The sequence below is a fragment of the Gadus macrocephalus genome, chromosome 4, assembly GCF_031168955.1.
Source record: "Gadus macrocephalus chromosome 4, ASM3116895v1".
Taxonomy (NCBI): Eukaryota; Metazoa; Chordata; class Actinopteri; order Gadiformes; family Gadidae; genus Gadus; species Gadus macrocephalus.
This window is the reverse complement of record NC_082385.1, coordinates 2,555,370-2,579,383: the sequence shown is the minus strand read 5'-3', so window position 1 is coordinate 2,579,383 and position 24,014 is coordinate 2,555,370. Positions and strand designations below refer to the sequence as shown.

The 24,014-nt window shown below is 46.3% G+C and overlaps 2 protein-coding genes across 2 annotated transcripts in view; one reads left to right on the top strand and one right to left on the bottom strand.

Annotated features, from left to right (window-relative positions):
• Positions 1-1,175: 1,175 nt before the first annotated feature.
• On the top strand, positions 1,176-18,458 carry nup50 (nucleoporin 50). The gene is made up of 8 exons (XM_060048604.1): positions 1,176-1,336; positions 2,519-2,597; positions 3,770-3,850; positions 5,282-5,462; positions 7,030-7,824; positions 8,297-8,381; positions 11,424-11,542; positions 13,979-18,458. Exons 2-8 carry the CDS (start codon positions 2,529-2,531, stop codon positions 14,176-14,178), a joined length of 1,530 nt encoding a protein of 509 aa, XP_059904587.1. The 5' UTR covers positions 1,176-1,336; positions 2,519-2,528; the 3' UTR covers positions 14,179-18,458.
• The window catches only part of kiaa0930, a 26,330-nt gene continuing 19,331 nt past the window's right edge, over positions 17,016-24,014 (bottom strand). Inside the window, exons 7-10 of the mRNA XM_060048615.1 lie at positions 23,790-23,978; positions 21,806-21,965; positions 19,938-20,096; positions 17,016-19,463 (exon numbers count right to left, since the gene is read on the bottom strand). Of these exons, the coding sequence (XP_059904598.1) occupies positions 19,423-19,463; positions 19,938-20,096; positions 21,806-21,965; positions 23,790-23,978 (549 nt within the window). The 3' untranslated portion in view covers positions 17,016-19,422. The remainder of the gene's footprint in view (positions 19,464-19,937; positions 20,097-21,805; positions 21,966-23,789; positions 23,979-24,014) is intronic.

The following is a 24,014-nucleotide window of genomic DNA, read 5'->3' as shown; positions in this document are numbered from 1 at the left end:
AGGCCCCGGCTCCTGTAGAGAGTGGTTGCCCCCCCCCCCCCCCCCCCCCCTTCTCCCCTCCATCTTAGCCCTGACCCACTGTAATTCTCTCAGCTCAGCGGGCCGGGCCAGACCTTCTTTTGTCCAGCGGCACCCTGGGATTCGTAGTCTTGTTGTGCCAAAATGCGAGCAGTTTAAAAAAAAAAAAAAGACGAGACGAAAAACGTAGCGCTTTAGTGAAACGGCACTGCGCTTAATATGGGTAATGTGTGTGGTACGACTCTAGAATGCTTAAGAAGAACCCCTTTGAAGAACCTATCTTTTTTTTGTATTCTTGTGAACCTACATTCGGTAGGCCTGTTAAGTGTTTTGCATGGCGGGTTCCTTCCTACATGCATGATACAGGTTTCCCTCTTTTCCGATGCCAAGAGTTTTTCCATTTTCCCCTGGCCAGCTGGTCAGGGGTCTGATGCTCGCGAGCGCAAGGGCCCCTAGCTCTCTTCCCACTTTCTCCCGCACCTGTTCCTGTTTGGCAAGGCGGTCTTGAGGATCCTGCGAGTTTGGAGAACAGCCATCTGCTCCCTTTTTACCCACACTCCCCAGAGCTCTTGTGTGCATCCCCATTTATAACAAGCTCCGAGGCCCAGTGGCGACTGAAATCCAGTAAGGGCTGTAATGGATTGGCATGCTGGCTTATCTCAAATTGACTATCGCTAAAGGGAGTGTCTTTGTACTGTAGGGGGTCCCTGCGAGGACCACCGACAGGTTCGATCAAAGGGCCATTGAATGCATGCATATAAGGTGACTGTTTAGTGACCTGCATCTGAAATCCTGAGGTGTATTGATTCAAGCCATTGACCTTGTTTTCTTGAAATTCTTTTTCCCATTATAAGTTCAACAAACATATTTAACTTATCCAAGTGAAATATATATATGGATAGATAGATCAGAGAGCAAAAAGGGTGACAGAGAGAGAGAGCGAGAGCGGGAGAGACACACGTATTCTCTAAATTGTGGTGGAAAACCACAAGCACATTTTGAAAAGTTACTATGTGTATTCTTTACGCAGTTTAACACACGTGCATCTTCTTCTTATTTAAAGTACAAATATGGCCTTATAAAACGTCCTATATGATTGACTACATGTCCCATGGCCCATGCCTGTCGTACGCAGTGCGCATGACCAAAAAGGGGGAGCGCGTAAATCGCGGATATCCCGTTCTGTAAAATGGCGGCGTGACAGAGGCTTGTTTAAATTTTTAGTTTGAAACAACGTCGTCACAGTTTCCGTCAGGGGAGTGTCTGGACCTGCCTCACATTTAAGATATAATAACAGGAATTTAAACTTCCTGAAAGGGTATGTTTTCTTTTACTTTCTTTTAATCCAAAACCAATAACCGCTGCATCGCTTGACGCACGATAGCTTTAAAATGTTAGCGGAGTCTGTGTGTGTGTGTGAGTGGGCCAAGTTTTTGGCCTTTCACAAAGTATCACGTCATTTCACGAAAACCACGTTATCTATACACGCCGGTGATGTAAAGCGGATAGTGTCGATGCCCTGTCCCAACTATGTGACCGCAGTATACCGCTCCGTAGTTTACCTCCTCGGCGTGTTGGTGTGTGATGGTGACCCGGTTGCTAACCCGGGGCTAGCGGGTTAGCAACGCGTCGCTCTCCGGCGTTTTGACGATCTATGGCATCATTCAAGTTCTTGAAAATATACACTTACGTGGGATAATTAGACGCACGAACGCTTCTACAGCGTGTCATGTTGTTATTTAAAAGAGGAGATCATTAATGAGGGAGAGAACGGTTGAAGTAGCCTAACGAGAGTCCGAGGTTGTGACTGGTGCGCATGCGTGCGCACGCGCAGAATCGATATTGTAGCAGGACACCGGCAACGTGAACCTGGCGTTGAGTTTGGCCTCGCCATGAGGGACATAGGGAGGCGTATACTGTGGAGCTTCATGCAACACACATTTGTTCACTCATAAGTAAATACCATGAACTACATTATTATGGGTTCTGCTGTGACTGAATTTGGTAGATAAGATCTCCTGCACTGTCTGTGAGACATCAGTTAGACATATACTTTGATGTATAACATCGAGTTATACATCGACTTAACTTACGTCCAATCCTCTCCAAGTGGATACCTTAATTATCATATGCTGTGGATAGGTAATAGCATCGATATCAATGAAGTGTCAATTCCTCTTCCTTAAGGATGCCTTCAGGTAGACTGTGAATCCAACCCAGTTCAGTTTTACCCGTACTACTATAATATCTTCCCTAGATCTTAATAATGTATTTCAAAGGTTTCTTTAATTTACACGTGTGATCTGCTGATCATTGTGCAGCCAACCTGATAATCATATGATTTATGGCTAGGTACCTCTTAACCTCCTAACTGTCTGATACTGTCATCATGTCATAAGTTGTCTAGCGATTTTCCAGCCATTGCAGTAGGTTAATTCGTCCAATGTGAACTGTTATTTTGAATTGGAAAGTTAACTGCGTGCCTCACCTTGTTCCACAGACCAGCAGTGATGGCCAAACGAATCGCTGATAAGGAGTTGACCGACAGGAACTGGGATCAGGAAGAAGAAGGAGAGGAGGTGAGTGAACCCTAACCCAATGATAAAGCGGTGAAAATTAGTTCCTTGCTTGGTTTTTCCATTCAATACAAACACTGAAACTTTCATATTACAAGTTTACTTGTAGTATTTTTTAACAGTTTTAAGTAACATTAGTAATGCTATCCACATCTTGAGGAAAATGACAGTGGACTCCATGTATTAACGGTTTATGCATATTGATTTTTATTAAATTCTATTTAGAATTTATTTAGATTGCAGATAAGTATTTAGATTGCAGATAAAGAGGTGTAGACTACCAGTCTCATGTACATGTTTAGCCTGCATCTAAATACATCAATGAATAGTTATATTCTGGTGATGGCTAAATCTGCAATGTCACATTGCCCCATCTAAAATCCTTTGGTGTCCAAGTTGTAAGTGGAGTAAAAAGTTGTTAGGTGTCTGTTACTGTTTTTCGGCTAGCTTCTAACTTTTCCCCACACCTGGTTACCCATGGTTACCCAGGATGCTGCACAGCGCCTCACAGCACAACACCACAAGCAGCTACTAATTGAATCGCATGGCATAATACTTTCTAGATGCAAATTGATAATGGGTTGTTGTGAATGAATTTCTTCCAAATTGTAATTTCCTGATATTATGTTGTTTATAAGTGCAATAAGAAAGCCATACAATGAGTATGAACGGTTGAAGAATACTGTTTATTATTACCTGCAACACCACAAGCATTTAACCATCACCAGCGGCATTATGAGCATTTAACTATCAGTAACAACCCTAGGAGCATTTAAACATTACTAGCAGCACTTATCCATCACTAGCAGCACCAAGAACCTCTGAGCATCTGCTCTAAGAGCAATGACCCATCACTAGCTGCAGCACTAGGAGTATTATACCATTACCACTAGGAGCGTTTACCTTGGAGCAGCCACAGTGCAGGGTCTAACCCTAGCCCTATGACTGGAGACTTGGTCAAGGGCAGTGGCAGGACTATTAACTCAACATGCATGGTGTGGGGTGAAACCAGAGCACCCGGAAGTAACCAACTCGAAAACGGGGATAACACACAAACGTCTGTCCCTGGGGGTTCGAACCAAAGTACTTCTTGCTGTGAGGCGCGACTGTGCTGCTAACCATTGTGCCACAGGGTTGCGATCAATGCGAGTGCTAATTTCTCGTGTGTCCAACAGGCTGGGACCTTTTCCATCGCCAGTGTTGATGTGCTGAAGAACCGACCAATCAAGAAGGCCAAGCGTAGGAATATTGGAGAGGTAACGTCCCAGAATCCTTTGCTCACATGTCACATGTCACCTCAAGGGGATATCCCTAGTATAGTAGTATACTATAACATAGTATAGTATGCTAGTATACCAATATATTAAGGTTAATCCCCTTGAGATAAAGAATCTAGTTCTCAAGGGGGGTCCTCGGGCACAAAACATAGAAGTTAACAGACCTTTAAACAAAATAAAACAATCTACATGTTAACTTCAAGAAGGACGTACGAATAAGGGCTCTCCCACCATCCCACACGATACCTGCTACATCTTTTAAAACAAGTGTCCTCTATCCACAAAATGAAGGAGAAATAAAATTAAGGAACACACCATATAACATGTCAAAGTACTGAGCCTACTTATAATCTAAAAGTGAATGCATATACAATCAAGAACAAGATGATTTAAGGTGGACAACAAAGAAGTCTTGAATTCAGGACCAGAACTAATCGATCTGAATGAATCAGGCAAATTAATCTGGTCTGATGGTGCTTTAAACTCAGAAGCACGTCCCTCAACTTCTCTAAAGATTCTAGAGACTTTATAAAAGGTTGATGAGTGGACAATTTGTTTTCTTACCTGCAATTGATTCATAAACAGATTATTTTATCGAATTCAGATGCAAGTAATAATGGGAAGATAGCGGTTAGTGTCTTGCTTAAGGTTGCATAAAGGTAGTCTGAGAATCCAACCCAGTGCAGTTTTACCCTAACTACTACACTATCTGCCCTAGATCTTAATAATGTATTTCATAGGTTTGTTTATTTTCTTGGTATGAGATGAGCTCATCATTCTGTAGCAAACTGGCTAGCCTCCATTTTATTACTAATGTTAATGAGACCAAGTTCATATTTATATGCCTGTTATTTTTCATGATCAATCCTTTTTGTTCGGTCAACACCAGAGGATCCAACTTAAATTATCAAAAGTTCTGATTTATTTTTCAGCAGCATCGAAACATAAGCTCATATTATGGTATGGTGATGGAAATTAATATTTTGGGTGCAGTGGAATATTCCTTTCTCTAAGACCAAGGCTCGGAAAAAAAGACAATAATTTCCACTTGGTTCTCCTGAGATTTAAATCCTCTTTTTTGAGAGTCAGACCAAAAGTCAAAGTCAGCTTTATTGTCAATTACAACAAATGTACAAGACAAATAGAAGAACTGAAATGTCGTATGTCTCTGAGCTGCGGTGCATCAAGGACCAATCCCATTTTTACCCCTTACCCTTGTTTTGAAGGGGTAAGGAGAATGGGTAAGGGGAAGGCGTAAGGGGTAGAAATGGGATTGGGCCTTAGGCCCAATCCTCCCCCTTGTTCAAAACAAGGGGGAGGGGTAAGGGGTAGAAATGGGATTAGGCCTAAGTATAAAATAAAATTTGGTAAAGAATTCACATCCTGAAATGCGTGTTCTCCCTGTTTCAGAGTGAGAACCCCGGTGCCTTCAAGGGCTTTAAGGGCTTCTCCCTGATGTCATCGGGGTCCAGCGCCGCCGCCCCCACCACCGGGTTCTCCGGCTTCGGGAACGGCGGCGGCTTCAAGGGGCTGGCGGGGCTGTCCAATGGCAGCACTCCGTTCGGGGGCTTCTCGTCCACCGGCGCCCCCGGTGAGTTTGTAGCGCTTTCTTTTCTTAATGGTTGACCTTTTCTACTATGTTACCTGTATGTGCTTACCTTTGTTGCATTTAGTTAATTGTTTGATTTATTTTATGTTTAAAGACTAACTCTTTTTTGTTAGTCTTTTATTTTATTTTTTATTTTATGTTATCTTATTTTACTCTAACTCTATAGTACTTTACTTTAATTTAGCGCCTTTGTATTGAAACTGTTGCACAGTGTGTGTGTGTGTGTGTGTGTGTGTGTGTGTGTGTGTGTGTGTGTGTGTCCCACCCAACCACTTGCTTTGCATTGTATCAAGTATTCACCAGTTAATCTGCACAACAACATAATTGTTCAAATAACGTCCGCCGTTCGGCGGGCACTTTGGATGGAGGCGTGTTGCGAGGCTGTGAGTGCCTGCTTTCCTCACACGGGTGGTGGCACCTCCAGTGGGAGTTGATTGCCTAACGCTGCCTGTGTTAATGCCCTGCTCCAGTGTTTGAGCTGCGTGGGTGTGAGCGCTCTCTCTCAGTGTGTGCTGTTTCTTGCGTTCTGTTAAATGTTGCAGGGCCGGGGCACATTTCTGATGAGGAGTTAAGGATGCAGGGGGTATACATTTGGATCTTAAATCGGTTCATGTGCTATTCAGTGTGTTGACTTGTGTTTTTTTCTTATACAGGAAATGCATTTGAATAATTGATGCGCGTCCTAAGATAGCACCTGTATTTAGACCAGAGTTCTGTCCATACTGGCAGTGCATATTACTACAATAAGCATTAAAAATACACACAAAAAAAAGCCATTGTTGGGACTACAAAAGTATTACGCCCTGAGGGGAAAAATAATATAATTTTGGCAAATCCGGACACACTGCATGTCCTTGCTGTACTCGTCCCGTCACATTGAAGGTAATTCATCACTATCTCCGCCCGGCCATGGTGGGGGGGGAAGGAAGGCGTATCATTGAGTAACCTTTTGTCTGCGCACTCGCCGCCCAGTGAAGATATGTAATCGAGTTGAGGTGTGTGTGTGTGTGTGTGTGTGTGTGTGTGTGTGTGTGTGTGTGTGTGTGTGTGTGTGTGTGTGTGTGTGTGTGTGTGTGTGTGTGTGTGTGTGTGTGTGTGTGTGTGTGTGTGTGTGTGTGTGTGTGTGTGTGTGTGTGTGTGTGTGGTGCCATTTCATGACACTGTAGCCGGAGGGCACGTGGAGAGGAGCTGCAGCAGCACTTCCAGCCGGGATCTCCTCCTCGCTGTCTCTCTCTGTGTGTGTGTGGGAGGGAGGGAGGGAGGAGGAGGTTGCGGGGGTGGGGTGTCTTTTCTTTTTTCTTTCGGATGTAGACCCCTTTTAAGCAAACCCCTCCCCCAGTCCCCTGAAATGTGCGCCGGTCTCTCTCTCTCTCTCTCTCCCCCCCCCCCCCCCCCGGTCTCTCTCTCTCTCTCTCTCTCTCTCTCTCTCTCTCTCTCTCCCCCCCCCCCCCGGGGGTATATCTGGTCGACAGGAACGCTGCCTGGCTGACGTTCTCCCTTGAATCTCCCTCTCCTCCTCCCACCTCCCCTCCCCTCTGTTCCCTCTCAGGTTTAACATTCAACGGCCCCGCCTCCTCCTCCACCACGACCGGCGACGTCACCACCAATGGCTCCGCCCCCAGCTCCACTCAGAGCCCCGGCGCTCTCGGCAGCGGCATTAGCGGCGGCGGCAGCGGCGCCGTCGGTAACAACAAGGAGTACAGCCGGCAGCTCACGGCGCTCAACTGCTCGGTGCGCGACTGGATCGTCAAGCACGTCAACGGCAACCCGCTGTGCGACCTCAACCCCATCTTCAGGGACTACGAGCAGCACCTCGCCAGCATCGAGAGGAAGTACGGCGCCACAGCGGCGGCCGCCACCGACGGGGGTTCCCATGGCAACGCGCCAGGGGGAGAGAAGCAGGCGGGGGGGGCACTGCCAGCCTCCTCTTCCTCTTCTTCTTCTTCCGCCGACGCTTCTCCTTCCTCCTCCTCCTCCTCCTCCTCGTCGGCGGCGGCGGCGGTGCCCTCCTTCTCCTCGCCCGCGGCGGGCGCCCCGCTGAAGACGCCGGCGTCTTTGTTCTCCTTCGGCCGGGACGGCGCCGCCGACAAGGGCAGCAGCCCGGCCGGCGCGGCGCCCGTCCCCGCCGGCGTGACGTTTAACTTCGGCCAGAAGCTGGACAGCGCGGCCCTGGGGCCGTTGGCGTCGGGCGGCGGCACCGGCGCCCCCCCCAGCTTCTCCTTCTCCTCCGCCCCGGGCCAGAGCTCCCTGTTCGGGGGCGCCACCGCCGCCGCCGCCGCCGCGTCGGCTCTACCCTTCTCGTTCGGCGGGGCGAAGGCAGAGGCGGCCCAGCCCTCCACCACAGGTACGTAACGGCGGAGGTGGCAGTGGCGGTGGCAGCGTTCTCCCCTGGACTGGGTTCACCCCACTCTGGCTGTGGTTGTGTTGGGGTGGGGGGGGGGGGATCGTTAGAAGGGGAGAGCACAGCACAGAGCGAGAGCTGATGCAGCGACTATGTATGGGATCTCTGGGTTTGAGGATGTTTTTATAAACGAAGGGGGAGCCTCTATCAGTTTAAAAGGATTAAATGTACGGTTTGAATTGTAAATCCCACTGATGGATCCTATAGAAATGTGAATTCAAAGCATAACAATCTGGGCTTATTTTGGGTCAACTATTGAGTGAATACTCTGTCCTGACGTAAGCGTTCTTAGCAGGACGTTTAACACGCTGTGCGTCTGTTCGTCTCAGGCGATTGATCACTGAGTTCACCGCCGAATGCGAGGCGGCGCTGGGTCGCGGCAGACGTGTAAGAGGCTGCCGTTTGTCTCCTGCAGATGAGAACGGAGAGGAGGATTCCGACGAGCCCCCCAAAGTGGAGGTCCGGGAGATCAAGGAGAAGGATGCCTTCTACTCCCAGAGGTAGGCATCTCCTGTCCACCTCACGAACGTCTCCTGGTGTCTGTCGGGGAAAGACGTTCGGACAGACGGACAGACGGACCGCAGGCTGTTTCATAACAACAAATGGGTCTGTGTCTGTGTGTATGGGATGCTGTACTGTGGTGAAAACGCGACGTTGAGCTTGTGATTTAAGGTAGTGTTGGGTCACGTAGTGGGTGAGATGGAGCCGTGAGATGGAGCCGTACAGAAGAAGCTTCGCTAACACTTTAGAATAAGGTGCCATAAAAAAGGTGTCATAACCTAACCCTTTGTTAATTGTTACTAAAATATCTATTTGGAACAAGTTAATCGTTTTTTTTTTGACTGACCACAGAGGGTCGCTGCTTAGGGTTAGGGTCGTGATATGGTTAGGGTTAGGGCCGTGTGTTAGGGTTAGGGCAGTGTGTTAGGGTTAGGGTTAGGGCCGTGTGTTAGGGTTAGGGTCGTGATATGGTTAGGGTTAGGGCCGTGTGTTAGTGTTAGGGCCGTGTGTTAGGGTTAGGGCCGTGTGCTAGGGTTAGGGCCGTGTGTTAGGGTTAGGGCCGTGTGTTAGGGTTAGGGCCGTGTGTTAGGGTTAGGGCCGTGTGTTAGGGTTAGGGCCGTGTGTTAGGGTTAGGGCCGTGTGTTAGGGTTAGGGTCGTGTGTTAGGGTTAGGGTCGTGTGTTAGGGTTAGGGCCGTGTGTTAGGGTTAGGGCCGTGTGTTAGGGTTAGGGCCGTGTGTTAGGGTTAGGGCCGTGTGTTAGGGTTAGGGCCGTGTGTTAGGGTTAGGGCCGTGTGTTAGGGTTAGGGCCGTGTGTTAGGGTTAGGGTCGTGTGTTAGGGTTAGGGCCGTGTGTTAGGGTTGGGCCGTGTGTTAGGGTTAGGGTTAGGGCCGTGTGTTAGGGCCGTGTGTTAGGGTTAGGGCCGTGTGTTAGGGTTAGGGCCGTGTGTTAGGGTTAGGGCCGTGTGTTAGGGTTAGGGCCGTGTGCTAGGGTTAGGGCCGTGTGCTAGGGTTAGGGTTATGCTAGTCTCGCAAAACCAGACCAAACTACAGCAAGTAGAATGGTCTGGAGCCACGCTACCTCGAGCCGTCTATCCGTGGGGAAACTGGGCGGGCCTGTTTTTATTTCTTTAAACCAATCACAATCGTCTAGGGCGGGGCTAAGCCCGGGAAGCAGCAGCGGTGTCCATGCAAAATAGAACATCTTTCTTCCTCAGCCAATGCTGTAAGCAAATCTTTTGCAGTTCTTTGCAATTTTCGACGGAAAGAGCCAAACATGCCAACTTTACAGCGCCGTCAAAGTCTTCTTCAAAACTCGCCATACTGCCTAGTTTCCGAGTTTGAGGGGGAGCACAATACGGGAACGCCAGCAACCGGAAGGGGAGGAGTCGCGGCCAAATCCGACGCTAGGCAATAGACGCTGTCCACTTCCGTTCAGCCAGACTAGGGTTATGCAAACAACTAATATTTAATTAATAATGAAAAAAAACTATTAACTTGTGCGAAATAGATATTTTAGTAACGATTAACAAATATTAACAAAGGGTTAGGTTTATGACTAGTTTGCTATTTATTATGGCACCTTATTATAAAGTGTTAGCGAAGCTTCTCGTTGTGTTCTAGTCCACGGACTGCAGCGGTATGATGGGATCCTGTATACGGATGGGGTCACTGTGTGCTGTCTACTGGGATCATGCTATCTGAAGCAGCAGAGTCCTCTTGGATTGGCTTTAGTCCTCCTAAATGTAACCATCAGTCGTAAACGGGACGGATCAGAAGAAGCCGCTGAAGGAATACCATTTTGTGTTTTCACTGAGGCCTTAAAGGGTGTCTAGAACAAGGGCTAAGGTCACGAGCAGACCAACGGGTAGGACCGATTTGATTGGACGATGGGCCGGGCCTCATTGGCGACCAATCAGGTGTGCCGATGAAGATGGACACTTTATGCCGAGGTGCCTTCATAGGGAAAAAACCCAGGTGCTGCTCTCAGCACTCTCATATACCAGGGCCCTGTGTGTTAGTTCACTAGGTCTGTCTATGACCCGTGCCCCGCTGCGTTAACAGAGCAGATCAGGGATTAGTGTAATGAGAAACGCCTGTGTTACATTTACATTCAGGGAGCTTGGCAGACGCTTTATCCAAAGTGACTTAAAATAAGTACATTTGTCAGAAGAAGGAGAATTGGCAATCTATCTCTTGGCTGTTGATGTGCATGGCTGTTGAGGAACCAAGCTTAAAAATTATACTCTAGTGTTCTTGTACAATAAAATGTAGTAAAAGTGATTCTGATTCTACAGTAAGGATGTTCATAGAGACAAGTGCCAGGCACTAAAAATTGCTAGGTTTAGCCAATTCCTCGTATAGGTCTACGACGCTACACAATTGCTAAGTACTATTTCTAATTGCAAAAACGTAAGACTCACAATAAGTGTGTTAGAGGGGTCCTACGAGTATGCCTTTGTGTAAAGAGTATTGTTAACCTGGATCACCTAGTTACCAGATGGCTGTTGAGACGCTGCGGCTATCCTAGGATGGTGCAGGCTGTGGCTGCGTTCCAAATCACACACTTTTTCTATTTGCTTGTCCTACGTACTGCAGCTACCCTTAACAAAGTATGCACTGTTGCATGCGTATGCATGCAATTGGGACATATACTACAGGTGATTCCACTGATTCCACACCTGTAGTGCCTGCCATCGACTTTCGCAGGCTCAGTCGATGTGACATATACTCTGCTGCGCAAAGGATTGTGGGGCAGAATGGCAAAAAGCCGGCTGGATGGCAATCTTGCGAGACGCAACCGGTTCTTGTACAACATCCTGGTAATTTTGGCATACTGCCTGTTCCATACTATGTATTGGGACATACTAAGTAAATAGTCTGGTAATATGGGTAGTGGAATGCGGGGTACGTCTTCATCGTCATACGGTTGTCTCTCTCACACGATTTTGAGAACCCTCCGGCCTCCTGTGAGCACAGAACCAGGTGGCGCTCCAGCGTTTGAGGAGGAGTTCTGTGGCGGTTCTAACGGCGATCCCTCCGCAGGTGTAAGCTGTTCTACAAGAAGGACGGCGAGTTCAAGGAGAAGGGCGTGGGCACGCTGCACCTGAAGCCCACTGCCGAGGGGCGCACACAGCTGGTGATCCGCGCAGACACAAACCTGGGTGAGCTCTCTCTCTCTCTCTCTCTGTCTCTCTGTCTCTCTGTCTCTCTGTCTCTCTGTCTCTCTGTCTCTCTGTCTCTCTGTCTCTCTGTCTGTGTGTGTGTGTGTGTCACAATCAAGACAGCCTAACGTGAGTGATGTGAACGTTGCATGTTAGTTATGTAATGTAGTCCTGGAAACATTGAATGTCTTGGCGATACATGAAGTGGGGGGCTGATGCAATGCATAGACCTTCTGTCAGCCTGTATGTCCGTCCGTCTTTGCTTTACAAGGCCTTGAATCGGACTGGGAAGAACTGGTTTGTGTGTTGTATAATAATGGCCTAAAAAAATCCAATATGGATAACGGTGGAAGAAAGTGAGGATCTTAAATGTGGTGTAAAAATTGTCATGATTTTAGTTTCTTACTGAGGGGTAATTGAGTATTTAAATAACTTAGCCGACCTGTAGCTCGTTATATTATACTGGGTTGTCGGCGTTTGATTTCCATATTCCGACAATACTGAGGCAATAATTTTTTCCGGACTCGTTTTTGGTCAATTTATCCAAAACGATCTGTACCGATGGAATTTAATGAGGAGGGAAGTTCAGATTCGCTGACGCACTGGATCGTATCGGGGGCTTGGCTCTGATTGGACGGTTCGGAGGTCCAAGAAGGTCGTAGGACCCACAGGCCACAAATAGACCAGCTGGATCCAATCAGTGCCCAGGCCTCTTAGCAAGCAGGGCAGCCTCGCATGGCTTCCAAGTGTGGGCCGCACCCCTCTTATTTCGGTCTGGCCATGTGGTGTTCTGACCTCCTGCCGGTTGGCCAACACAAGAGCTATGTGGTCTGGTGTACGTTCTCATTGGTTACCGTATTCGAGCCCGCCTGCCAAGGGCTGATCAATTTTTACTATTTTGCTGTAAATGCAGGGTAAATTATTAAAACCACTAGTTAGACGATCAATTTGTCCACTCTGGTAGGTCATTTACAAAACGACAAGAAGGAAGGCTAGACAAAAGAAGCAGACAACATTTTTGACACTGATGCCGTCGTAAATCTGTTTGTCTGTTGCTGTATTTTACCCAAGGACTTAATAAATTACCCCAGGACTAAAGGTGTGTGTGTGTGTGTGTGTGTGTGTGTGTGTGTGTGTGTGTGTGTGTGTGTGTGTGTGTGTGTGTGTGTGTGTGTGTGTGTGTGTGTGTGTGTGTGTGTGTGTGTGTGTGTGTGTGTGTGTGTGTGTGTGTGTGTGTGTGTGTGTGTGTGTGGAGCTGAACCGGGGGGGAGCTGCTGAGATGTATTAACAGCTGCTCGTACATCATCTTCACGCCGCCAGTCGCTCCTTAAACGACTCTCCGAGCGCACTTTAGCAGAGGCTTCTCTAGCGTAGGAGACTCATAGGAGAGGCTTCTTTGTCCTAGGAGAGGCTTCTTTGTCATAGGAGAGGCTTCTCTAGCGTAGGAGAGGCTTCCTCGAGCTCAACGAGTCGATCTTGGATTTACATTGGGTCATTAAGTCCAGAACTTCGATTTTGGCCGTGTTTGTGTTTACTGCTTTGTCAAAAAATCCCTCTTCTATGTTTCAAACACTGGGACATCATGAGGATTTAGTTGCATTGACCGGAGGCATTTATATTTAGTGAATTAAAATGTTCAATAAAGCAGGTTTTACTGGATAATGAAAAGGCAGGGAGTTTTATTCGCTGTGGTGGAGGATGGCTGAGGGTAGTGGTCGTTTGGGCCAGGAGAGGGGGGATGGGTGGACCAGAGACACACAAACCTTTTGCAGGCTTTGATGCGTTTTTCATGGACTGGGTCTTTACATGGCGCTGGTGGCCCTCTAGTGGCCACTGAGTGGTACTGCAACTGGGCCTCACCCAAGGCCAGGGATACCTAGTCTAGAGGTTCTGGGTTTGAATCCCAATGTCCATCCCTCCTTGAGCAAAACACCCTAGCCCCTATTAGAGATGTTCTGATACCATTTTTTTATTTTTATTTTTTTTCTCCTTTCCGATTCCTGAACTTGATATGGGCCGATACCGGGTACATACCGAAACATAATTTAGCATTGTAACTACTATTAGTGAAGGGTTCTCTTTCAACAGCAATGTGTAGTCTGTTCGCTTACTGACTACAATTATTTTTTTTCAAAACTACACTATTTACATTTATAATTAAATATTATAATTGTAATACATTTGTATTCTTGTAGTTGGAGCATCCATGCTTTTCCGACTTGCTAGCTTTGTGTTTAAATTTTATAATTGTAACACATTTGTATTCTTGTAGTTCCCTATTCTCGTAGTTCCGACTTGTTAGCCCGAACGCACGTCGGTCGGAGACGACGCGTTTCCCATCCCGACTTTACCCTCACGATGACATGCCTCCAACATCCCCAGCTCTGGTCCCCTCTTGATAACGGTGCCGTGTCTGTGTGTCCGTCCCCTCCCCAGGCAACATCCTGCTCAACATCGTGCTGGCCCCCTCCATGCCCAGCTCCCGCGTGGGCAAGAACAACGTGGTGCTGGCGTGCGTGCCCAACCCGCCGGTGGACCCCAAGAGCCCCGCCGTGCCCATGCCCATGCTGATCCGCGTCAAGACCACGGAGGACGCCGACGCCCTCTACAAGATCCTGGAGGAGAAGAAGGCCTGAAGAGCCCCCCCCCCCCCCCCCTTCCCTTTGCTCCCTCCCTCCTCCTCCTCCTTCCCGTCCCCTCCACCCTCCCTTCCTCATCTTCGTCCTCTCGGTACCCACCCCCACCCACCTCCGTCACAGCCCAGACAAGTCTCACATAACACACGAAGTCGGCCCTTCCTTTTTGTCATCGCTTGCTCAAAGGGGACCCGGTCAGAATTGAGCTGCCGGTCTTGGGTCTCAGGGTCTCGTGTCTCGTCTCTGGAACCCGGAGCCGCCGTCGAATGAGGGGCCGAGTGTGACTTAAACTACCTATTTTGATCTCGACGTCCACACACACACACACACACACACACACGCAGAGCTCTCTCAAATGGTCCAACACTATGACTCCCTCCCTCCTCCCCTCACGTTTTCTTATTCACAACCAATCGGTTCTTCGACTGTGAAAGCAGAGTCCCCACTCGTCTCCTGCAGTGATGCAGTGGATTTACGTTAGTTTTTAGTTCTCGTCTCCCGTCGGGACGTGGGATCCATCCCTTCCCGCTGTCCGTTGGCATTCCGTCTGGTCTCCACATCCATGCTGCTGTTTTTATTTGTAACGAGGAACCACGGGCTGACGAACCCTTTTTTATTTTTAAACGATACCGTTTGTTAGTTATTTTTTATTTGGTTCCGTTTTTGTAGACGGTTGATGGAATCTGAGCATGTTTGAACTTCAATGCTTTATAATTGCCATGATCTTTTTTTTTTGTTGTCTTAACCAGCGTTTATTTTTAACGACTAAAGTGTGTTCAGGACCGTTTGTGTGTTGTATTTTGTGTGTGTGTGTGTGTGAGTGTGTTTGCGTCTGAATCAGCGTTACAGGGTGCAGCGGGGGGGGGAGAAACTGTAATCTCTAATCTCTAAACAATGCTCGGTCGGTTTGGTTTTACAAATTTTTTAAAAGAAAATTGCAGGAAATTGATTCTTCCTCCCACAAGCGGTTAACTGGAGACGGAGGTTTTTAGAGTATATTATAGCTGGATCTGTGCGTCAGGGGTCCAGAGTGTTGAGGCTGTGTGCTATTTATTCTACAGGCGAAACATTTGTAACCTCCGTGTGTGATTGTGTGCGTGTGTGTGTGTGTGTGTGATAAGGGACATGATGATGAAGAGCGACGCATCGTTATGATTGGTTGTTTTCGTGCGTCTCTATTCAACATGGGGTGATTGTTTTGTTTTTCATTGTTTTCCAAGTGTCCCTTATGTGACGTAAGATGGTGGCCTTGTATGGGAGGTATGTTGTCATTGGCTTGTAAGTCATTTATTAAAAGAAAAAAAAAAAACAATCACGTGTACCCTGTCATTTGGCTGTTGAACCCCCCTCAGAAAACAGTTGGATTGTTCACCAAAGTCGGCTGAACTATGAATATAGGCGATAAGGATCCTTGATGATTAGTCTTGGAATGTTAACATTGCATCTTATTGAACATATTAGGTTTCTTACGGTTCACTCTGAAGTACACATTTTAATTGAGTTGTTAGACATGCACGCTAAAGATGATAAACAGAAGTTATTATAAAACAAGTTGGATTAAAGCCTCCACAATATGCTAATTATTTAAAAGAAATTCAGATATAAACTTGTGAGATCTGAAAATGGGATCTCTGTAAAGAATTATGAAACGGGAAAAGCTGTTAACGCCCCCAACAAGGTAGAGAGCAAATTAACTTCATATCCCAGGATTACAATGATTATCAGAAACCTGAATCCCACATCCTTCAAACTTCTAACATCGTCTTGATAAATCTTTCTATCTATCTTTGCAGGACTAACACGGGTGTCTCCATAAATATTCCCTGGTGTCTTACTGCTGTGAATGTACCAGCGCGGCTTAGTAGACTCTTCTAGCCAAGGTGAGAAATTGCTAATTTTGCCCAAATTACTCATTGCTGCATTACTATTTCAGTCACATAAATAAAACGCCTGGTTGCACGCATGTTAATCTTGGGCACTGGTATGTCAACGTAGAAGAACCATAATTTGTGTTGTCAGACAATGAAATGAGTCCTGTACTGCAGAAGAAAATAGAAGGAGTAAATCTGGTGAGATGGAGTGACTAGTTTTTAGCTTTGATAAATTTGTCAGAAGGTAGCAAGACTAGGAGGATTAATTATTAGTTCTCTTAAGTGAAGAGTGGCAGTGTATCTTTGTTTGGCATTCTTGTTCTGCTCTAATCAAGTCTAAATGAATAAACAAGGTCGTGTAAAACAATAATTTAAGTTGTATTTTTGCAAGATATATTTGGTCTTCATAGAAATTCTAGCAATAGGTTTGTATAGAATATAAATAGATGTTCATGTTCAACCAATTGTCTCTTAGTAAAGTAAAATATTATACATGCCAGATATAAATAAGGTATTTTATGCGGCTTAACAAATCATTTCGAGACTGAAAAGGATTTGAATGATGCGTATATTATTGAATGTACATTTATTGTACCATAGCAGTCAGTTTAAGCAGATCCCTCTGGAAGTTATATTTGGTAAAATTGGCCGTTTTGCTAAACCAACAGGGTAGAAACGTCTTCCAATTCTGCCTTGGCAAAATAACAATAGAAAATAATAACAAAGTGCGATGGGTAAAGACAAGTATCTTCAGGGTTATAAATAATTTCAGGGTTATAAATATCAAAACAAACACGACACTTTTCTAAAATGTATTTGAATAATAAGAACAGCAGAATGTTTTTGAAATGATGCAACTTGAGTGACTTTTTACATGACGATTACCTAAAAAAGTTAAGTGTTAGTAATCAACTAAAGCAAAGTTATAAACTCAAAGGTTGTCATAGCCCTAAAACAACCAACAAATGATTTTCTAAAAGCATTTTATTTTTCTACAGTGCAAAACTAAACTTGCTTCTATACACGTCAGGTGGCTGTTAACGCAGTCTTTGATACACAACCAAAGTGAGTACATTCATCCTTTTTGTAACAAACGATACACAATCGTATAACACTGAAGGAATAAAAAACTAAAATCCCTCCACTTCCCAACAACCTGCTGCTAAAGGTAGGGTTGTGGTTGCTCGTTGACGCAAGGCAATGACTACGCATTCATTCCGACGCTTTCGTGAACCTGTTTTGGTTCTGCGTCGGTTTAACGTTAGCGGACCAATCACATGATTCAAGGTTGCAAGGTTACAATTTTTGGGAGGCGAACGTCAGGGCCTTGCGGTGAACGCAAGGAGGGTCCCAAATGACGTAAGCGGTCCGTAAACCCCATTGCATTGCGTCAACGTCCGACCAACTCTACCGTAACATGGGAAAGGTAGGCCTACCCCCTGTGTACACTTATACTGTGTGAGTGAAAACAATGGAGACACTGAACACTGCTTTGGGGCTTGTCTCGGAAAAGTATATTGGTCGAGGTTTACTCCCACTGTTTGAACATCAGAACCGTGAAAATCGAATTGATGAACTTTGGGTATTACACCTGGTCCCACACCCTCCGTTTGAAAGCCTTCACTGTGGTGAGACGTTTGTTTGACTATTAATGATTAAAAGGTGACGTATTACACCACCAGGTGTGATTGTGATTATCGATCCGTCATGCATCTAGGGGTGGACCAACCCACTTGTGATGTCCGAAGAGGCAGATTTTCGAAACGCTTGTAACGCTAATCACCCACACCTGTTGGTATAATATGTCATTTAATAGCACGAGTAGTGACTGGACTTTCTTCAGCAATGGCCGCTGAAAGTGTTTCATTTTCATATAGAAGGAGGAGCAGGAGAAGTTACAGACCAGCAAATTATACGATGAAGCATTTTTATAGATCAGGGTAAAGAGAAAATACATTTTACATACAGTTGGCAGATTTTTAAGGCTTTAGGGACCTAAGTGTGTTGGATTCCCTTCAAGTCCTGCCCTGAACACAATGACCTCGGCTACGAGCAGGACGCACTTAGCTGTGGTATAAAACAGAACGACACCTGGACCTCTTCCAGAACCCATCATCTGGCCATGCTACATCCATCTTGAGGTCGTAATTCTTATTATCATGAATAATCACAGAATGGGAGATATCTTATTGGCTGAAATTCACCTGGAAGCCGCATTTCAGCCAATGAGGAACTGTAATGGCATACCCCATGTTAAATGGTTACCAGGTTTGTGGATGTTTGGTGACTGGGTTAATTTGTCGTCTAACTGAAAGAAAAATTGCAATCGTTCCAAAAAACGTTCTGCTCTACCTGTTTGGCTAAGTGAAGCTAAGCAATGCGAGGACAATATTTATCACAACATTTTAAGCTTAGTTGAAAAATAATACAAAGCTGGGTAGGAAAGGTTGTCATATTTCACCATGACGGAAATAAATACGGATTATTGACATGAACTGCACCTAATTTCCGAGTCATTTTCAAAAATACCCAAAGAACACATGTGTTATTATAGATATATAACACCTGTGGAATACTAAAGTGAGCTATGGTGGTGAACGGAGCTAGAACTGCAAGGTAGAGTTATGGTTGGACGTTGACACAACGCAATGACCATGCTGTTTTGGTTCTGCGTCGGGTGTATGTTAGCGGACCAATCACTGCCCTTGCTGCTCGACGCAAGGTTCCAATTTTTGGAACCCTCTTGCGTTGCGTCGACGACGAACCATAACTCTACCTTTAACACACAAACGGAGTGCTCTGGAAGAAACAGACAAAGTCCTTAAACACACAAAATCCCTTTTTATCACACGGCGAAGCGGTCGACGACAAATACAAAACCAACATACGAAACAAACCTTAAGAAAAAGAGCGGAAAGTATCCGAAAAGCAGGGGGAACCTTTTCTTAAAAAAAGGCTCGGTGATAAATCAATAAGCAGCGAAGTATATTTACAAAGTAGACGAGACATTCATTAAAGTTGTAACGATTCCTTCCTGGTCAGATCCCGTTCCCGGTGTCTCTTCTCGCGGCGGCAGTGATCCGACGCACTGAGGACCAACCGACGCGTCCGCATCGGAAATAAAAAGCCGAACTCCCCGTTGTTCCTCGACCACGCTGGACTGTTTTGAAGGAAGAGGCACTTCATGGGAGGCTGGTTTTGTGTTATCGGGGTTCTGAACGAGTCCTCTCCAGTTTTTAGTTAGTGTTTGAGTCGGTTGAAGCGGGGTGGTCGGGGGTCCTCTGTGCTGTGCCACTAGGTGGTGCTGTTGGAGAGGAGGAGGCGGCCCTGATGCAGGTAGGCACTTGGTAGCCAGGCCCGGGGCGGGGCTCTGCTATGTCATCAGGATGGGCTTCTGTCTCACCTCCAAGATGTCTGAGTGGACACAATAATAATAATAATAATAATACACCCGAGTAATTATAAGAAACAAGTTAATGATAATTTTTTAATTACATACAATAATGCTTTAAAAAAGTAGCGATTCGAGACATTAATAGTAAATCAATCGCTTGCAGAGTATATGTCACGGAGCACACTGTAAATATTCACTGACTACAGAATGAATTTCAACCCATAAATGTAAAATCAAATCAAATTGTAGTCAATTTAACTTTCTGTCGTCAATTAATTTAAACGTTGTCTGCAGCTATGCTAATAGCGATGCAATGCTAACACTGATGCTATGCTAAAAACGATGCTATGCCAAAAAATATGCTATGTGAATAGCGATTCTATGCTAATAGCAATGGTGAGATTCCATTTCCGTCGGAGGAAGGAGCATCCCGTACGTTTATGCACACACCCCTCCGCGTCCCCAGTCCCCATGGTCGACCCTTGACCTCTGACCTGTGGTGATGCGGTGGATGGGCAGGGTGACGTAGGTCAGGTGGGAGTACAGCAGGAAGTAGTCCTCGGAGCGGTTCAGCTTCAGCCAGGAGCCCACCAGCGAGCGGCCCGTCCCCGACAGCGAGCGCGACCGCAGGTTGGTGGCGTTGTGGAGGTCGTCTGGGGGTCAGGGGTCAGGGGTCGCGACCCGGGACAGGGGGTCAACACACGAGAACATGACATCACACTGAGATAATGAACGTAACATTGATCTTCTCGACTGTTTATCTGGGATCCATTACATATGCCTAGTGGTGGACGCATGGACACTAGGCATAGGACTATATGCTCTGTAAGGTGACCTTGGGTGTCTTGAAAGGCGCCTCTAAATTAAATGTATTATTATTATTATTATTATTATTATATGTAATGGATCACAGATTCAAAACTCATTCATAATTCATGACTTTTTTTTTGGGGGGGGGGGGGGGGGGGTTGTTTTCTGGCCAGCTGGCCAGTTGAAAATGTGAACATAATGTAACAACTGCCAGTCAAGTTAGTCTCATTTACCCAACAAGGCCTTCAAGGGTAGGATGAAGTTAACCAACGTGTGAATTCCTCAGAATTCAGTGTTTAAAGGCATGTTGATGGTGTGCTTTAACCCCTGGTCTATGATTGCATAGTTTCACTGCTACTGGATGAGGTGTGTTATCCAATCATTCACTATGTGAAGTGCTCTAAAGGGGTGATATTACGCCACCAGGTGTGAGTGTGATTGGCAGTTACAAGCCGTTTTGAAAATCCGCCTTCTCCACGTGTTTTAGTGACGCCACAAGTGGGCATTTACACCTAGATATGATTGACAGAAAAGCAACATTTACTAAAGTCCACTTGGTAGGCTGGTAGACTGATCTATCTAGCGTACATCTAGGTCAGGGATGGGCAACTGGCGGCCCGCGTCCTCACTCAGTCAGGCCCACACATAATAAAAAATAAATAAAAAATAATAATAATAATTGATCGAGTTACAGAAAACTCGGTCAAGAAAGATGAGAAGAATTCATAGAATTCGAAGGCAAACCCATGCGTCTAGTTTGCTTAGAAGCGATATCGGTCATTAAAGATATCCCACTTAAGTCGCCACTACAACTACTACAACTGCTTGTTGGGTTTGAGTTCATTGAGTTGTTGCACTTAATGTTGGGCCACTGTTTTTCAGTTTTTTGACTTCATTGAATGATGATGTATGTGAGCCCTTTGCACTGATAAAAATACTGACCATTCATGTGGCTGTTTGAGCATGGAAAACATGAAATGAATGTATGTTGGTTCAATTAACATACCGTACATAGGTTATGATTCTGGATGATTTTTTAGGTAGTGGCCATCCCCAAAATGCACCAGAATACAGGAAATCATATCTACCAAATTCAAAATTGTGTAGCTTCTCTCAGCTCACGTTTAGTTGAAGTGTGCAGTCATGTGGCCCTCCGATGGTTATGATGAAAAATGTGGCCCTCTTTATCATGAAAGTTGCCCATCCCTGATCTAGGTGGACACGCCCACTTGTGATGTCACTAAAACACAGGCGAAGGCAGATTCTCAAACGCTTGCAATGGCAAATCACACTCACACCTTGGGGCATAGTACCACCCCTTTAATAAAGCGCGAGAAAGAATGCAATTCATTATTTTACACAGCAAAGCCTTCGGCCATATTTAACACTACAAACAAATAAAAAAATGCAAACCCCGCTGATATTTAAATAGAAATAGATTGCATTTATACCGGCTCTATTCCAGCCAGTGACCCAATCAGCCATCAGCACATGTTAATGCGGCCACATTTCGAGCGGGAAACCCCGCGGAGAGGGGAGGGGGCGGCCGTACCTTCGTCGTCGTCCTCCCTGAAGAACTCCTCGCTGTCATTGGCCGAGTGGGACTTCTTCATCTCGGCGATGCGGTTGCGGGGCGCCTTGCGTCGCAGCGACGGCGAGAAGAAGGACGGCCGGCTGCGCTCCGGGGTGGGTGGCGTGCTGAACGACGTCACCTGCGGCGGCCACAAGGGGGCGCAAAGGTCCGTGTTTTAGAGCACGGTCATCGTACAGGCGGGCGATGTGAATGCGTTGCTGAGCTGTCCATCTTACATCTAGGTGGACGCTACCATTTTGGATGTCAATAAAACACAGGAAATGGCAGATTTTGAAACGGCTTGTAACAGGCTAATCACACACACATAAGAAAAAGGGGTCCTTTAAAAAGCACTGCAGCGGCGCGCGATGAGCGATTATAACAGGCCTGCTTTTCCCACTCAATGAGTCGAGAGGAACTAAGGGTTTAATAATAAGGAAATAATACGTTTTGCTTGTAAAACTATCAAACGGAATATGTAGTACACCTTGGAGAGAGATAATAATTAAAAAACATCTGATATTTTCAAATGTTTTATAAAAGGCCAGCTTTTTCATAAACAGTCCTGCAGCTTTGTGTTAGCGACCCCAGCTTGGCACGTTTTAAGCCTCAACTCACAACCACTTTGGGGGACAAGTCTGAGAAGGTAAATCGTGTTCCCGGGTGACCTTTTCCCCGTGGCATATATATCACAGTAATCAGTAGGCGTAATCATCTGTCTCCAGCACGTATTACCCCTAGAAGGACAGGTGCCCACACACACACACACACAATATTATGGACACACAGACGTGTGGAAACATGAATGCACACACACACACACACACACACACACACACACACACACACACACACACACACACACACACACACACACACACACACACACACACACACACACACACACACACACACACACCTGGCTGGTAACCGGAAGGTTGCTAGTTCGACATACACACTCACACCCCCTCTCTCGGTTGGACAGGCCCACGTACAGAACAATGCATAATGCAGCCCGGCCCGGTGATGAATAATGGAGGACGGCGTGGTTCTCCCTCCCCTGTGTGCTCCGCCGTGGCCTGGCCCACTTGTTTGTATAGGCTCCGCCTCCTCTCGCACACGGCGCCCACACAAAGCGGGTGTAATGGCATGGCGGATTATGTTTTTAATCAGTTGGACTTATTGTTGATTTAGGATGAGGGAGGGTCTGATGTATGGACGATTTAGATAGATGTAGAAGAAGCTCTCCTTAGGAAATCCAGCATTCTGTTATCCATTACTCAGGCATATTTAATGGATAACAGATTCATAGACGAGAAGATAAATGTTATTCATGTTAGTCATTATCTTATTAACTCCATCTAATGTGATTTTCTCTCTCGCTCTCTCTCTCTGTTCTAATGTTCTTTATCTCAGTCTAATGTGATTTTCGCCTTCTCTCGTTCGGCTTGTGGCTAAACGTGTCTTTCTACCACTAGAGGGAGCACTTTTTCAACTTGTCTAAAAACAAATAACTTGATCACTGGATGGACTGAAGCAATTCAACTTTCCTCAACTAAATCTAACCAACACTATTAAGCATGATCATTTTAGAGTTACCTAAAATGAGAGAGTGAGAGAACGAGAGAACGAGAGAGAGAGAACGAGAGAGAGAGAGAGAGAGAGAGAACGAGAGAGAGAGAACGAGAGAGAACGAGAGAGAATGAGAGAGAACGAGAGAGAGAACGAGAGAGAGAGAGAGAACGAGAGAGAGAACGAGAGAGAGAGAGAACGAGAGAGAGAGAACGAGAGAGAGAACGAGAGAGAGAACGAGAGAGAGAGAGAGAGAGAGAGAACGAGAGAGAGAGAACGAGAGAGAGAGAACGAGAGAACGAGAGAGAGAACGAGCGAGAGAGTGAACGAGCAAGCGAGTACGAGCTAGAACAACAGAGCGAGATTGAGAGAACCAGAGCCAGAGACCCACCCTCTCGTGGACGGGCGAGTCGGGGTCCTCCTCGGTGCCGCAGGGCGAGGTGTCCCCCGTGGGCACCCGGCTGACCGCCATCTCGGCGTGACCTTTGCCCTGCGGCCCCTTCATGCGGACAAACTCCATGTTGTTGTACTTGTAGAAGCCGAACGACATGCGCTGCGCCATCTTGGCCGCCACGCTGACCTGGGGGGGGGGGGGGGGAATAAAATATACATTCAT

Bases quoted from the DNA above. Each gene is read 5' to 3' on its own strand.
- nup50 (XM_060048604.1), top strand. From the start codon at position 2,529: ATGGCCAAACGAATCGCTGATAAGGAGTTGACCGACAGGAACTGGGAT. The intron at 7,825-8,296 runs GTACGTAACGGC...TGTCTCCTGCAG, and splicing joins GGCCCAGCCCTCCACCACAG to ATGAGAACGGAGAGGAGGAT. The intron at 11,543-13,978 runs GTGAGCTCTCTC...TCCCCTCCCCAG, and splicing joins CCGCGCAGACACAAACCTGG to GCAACATCCTGCTCAACATC.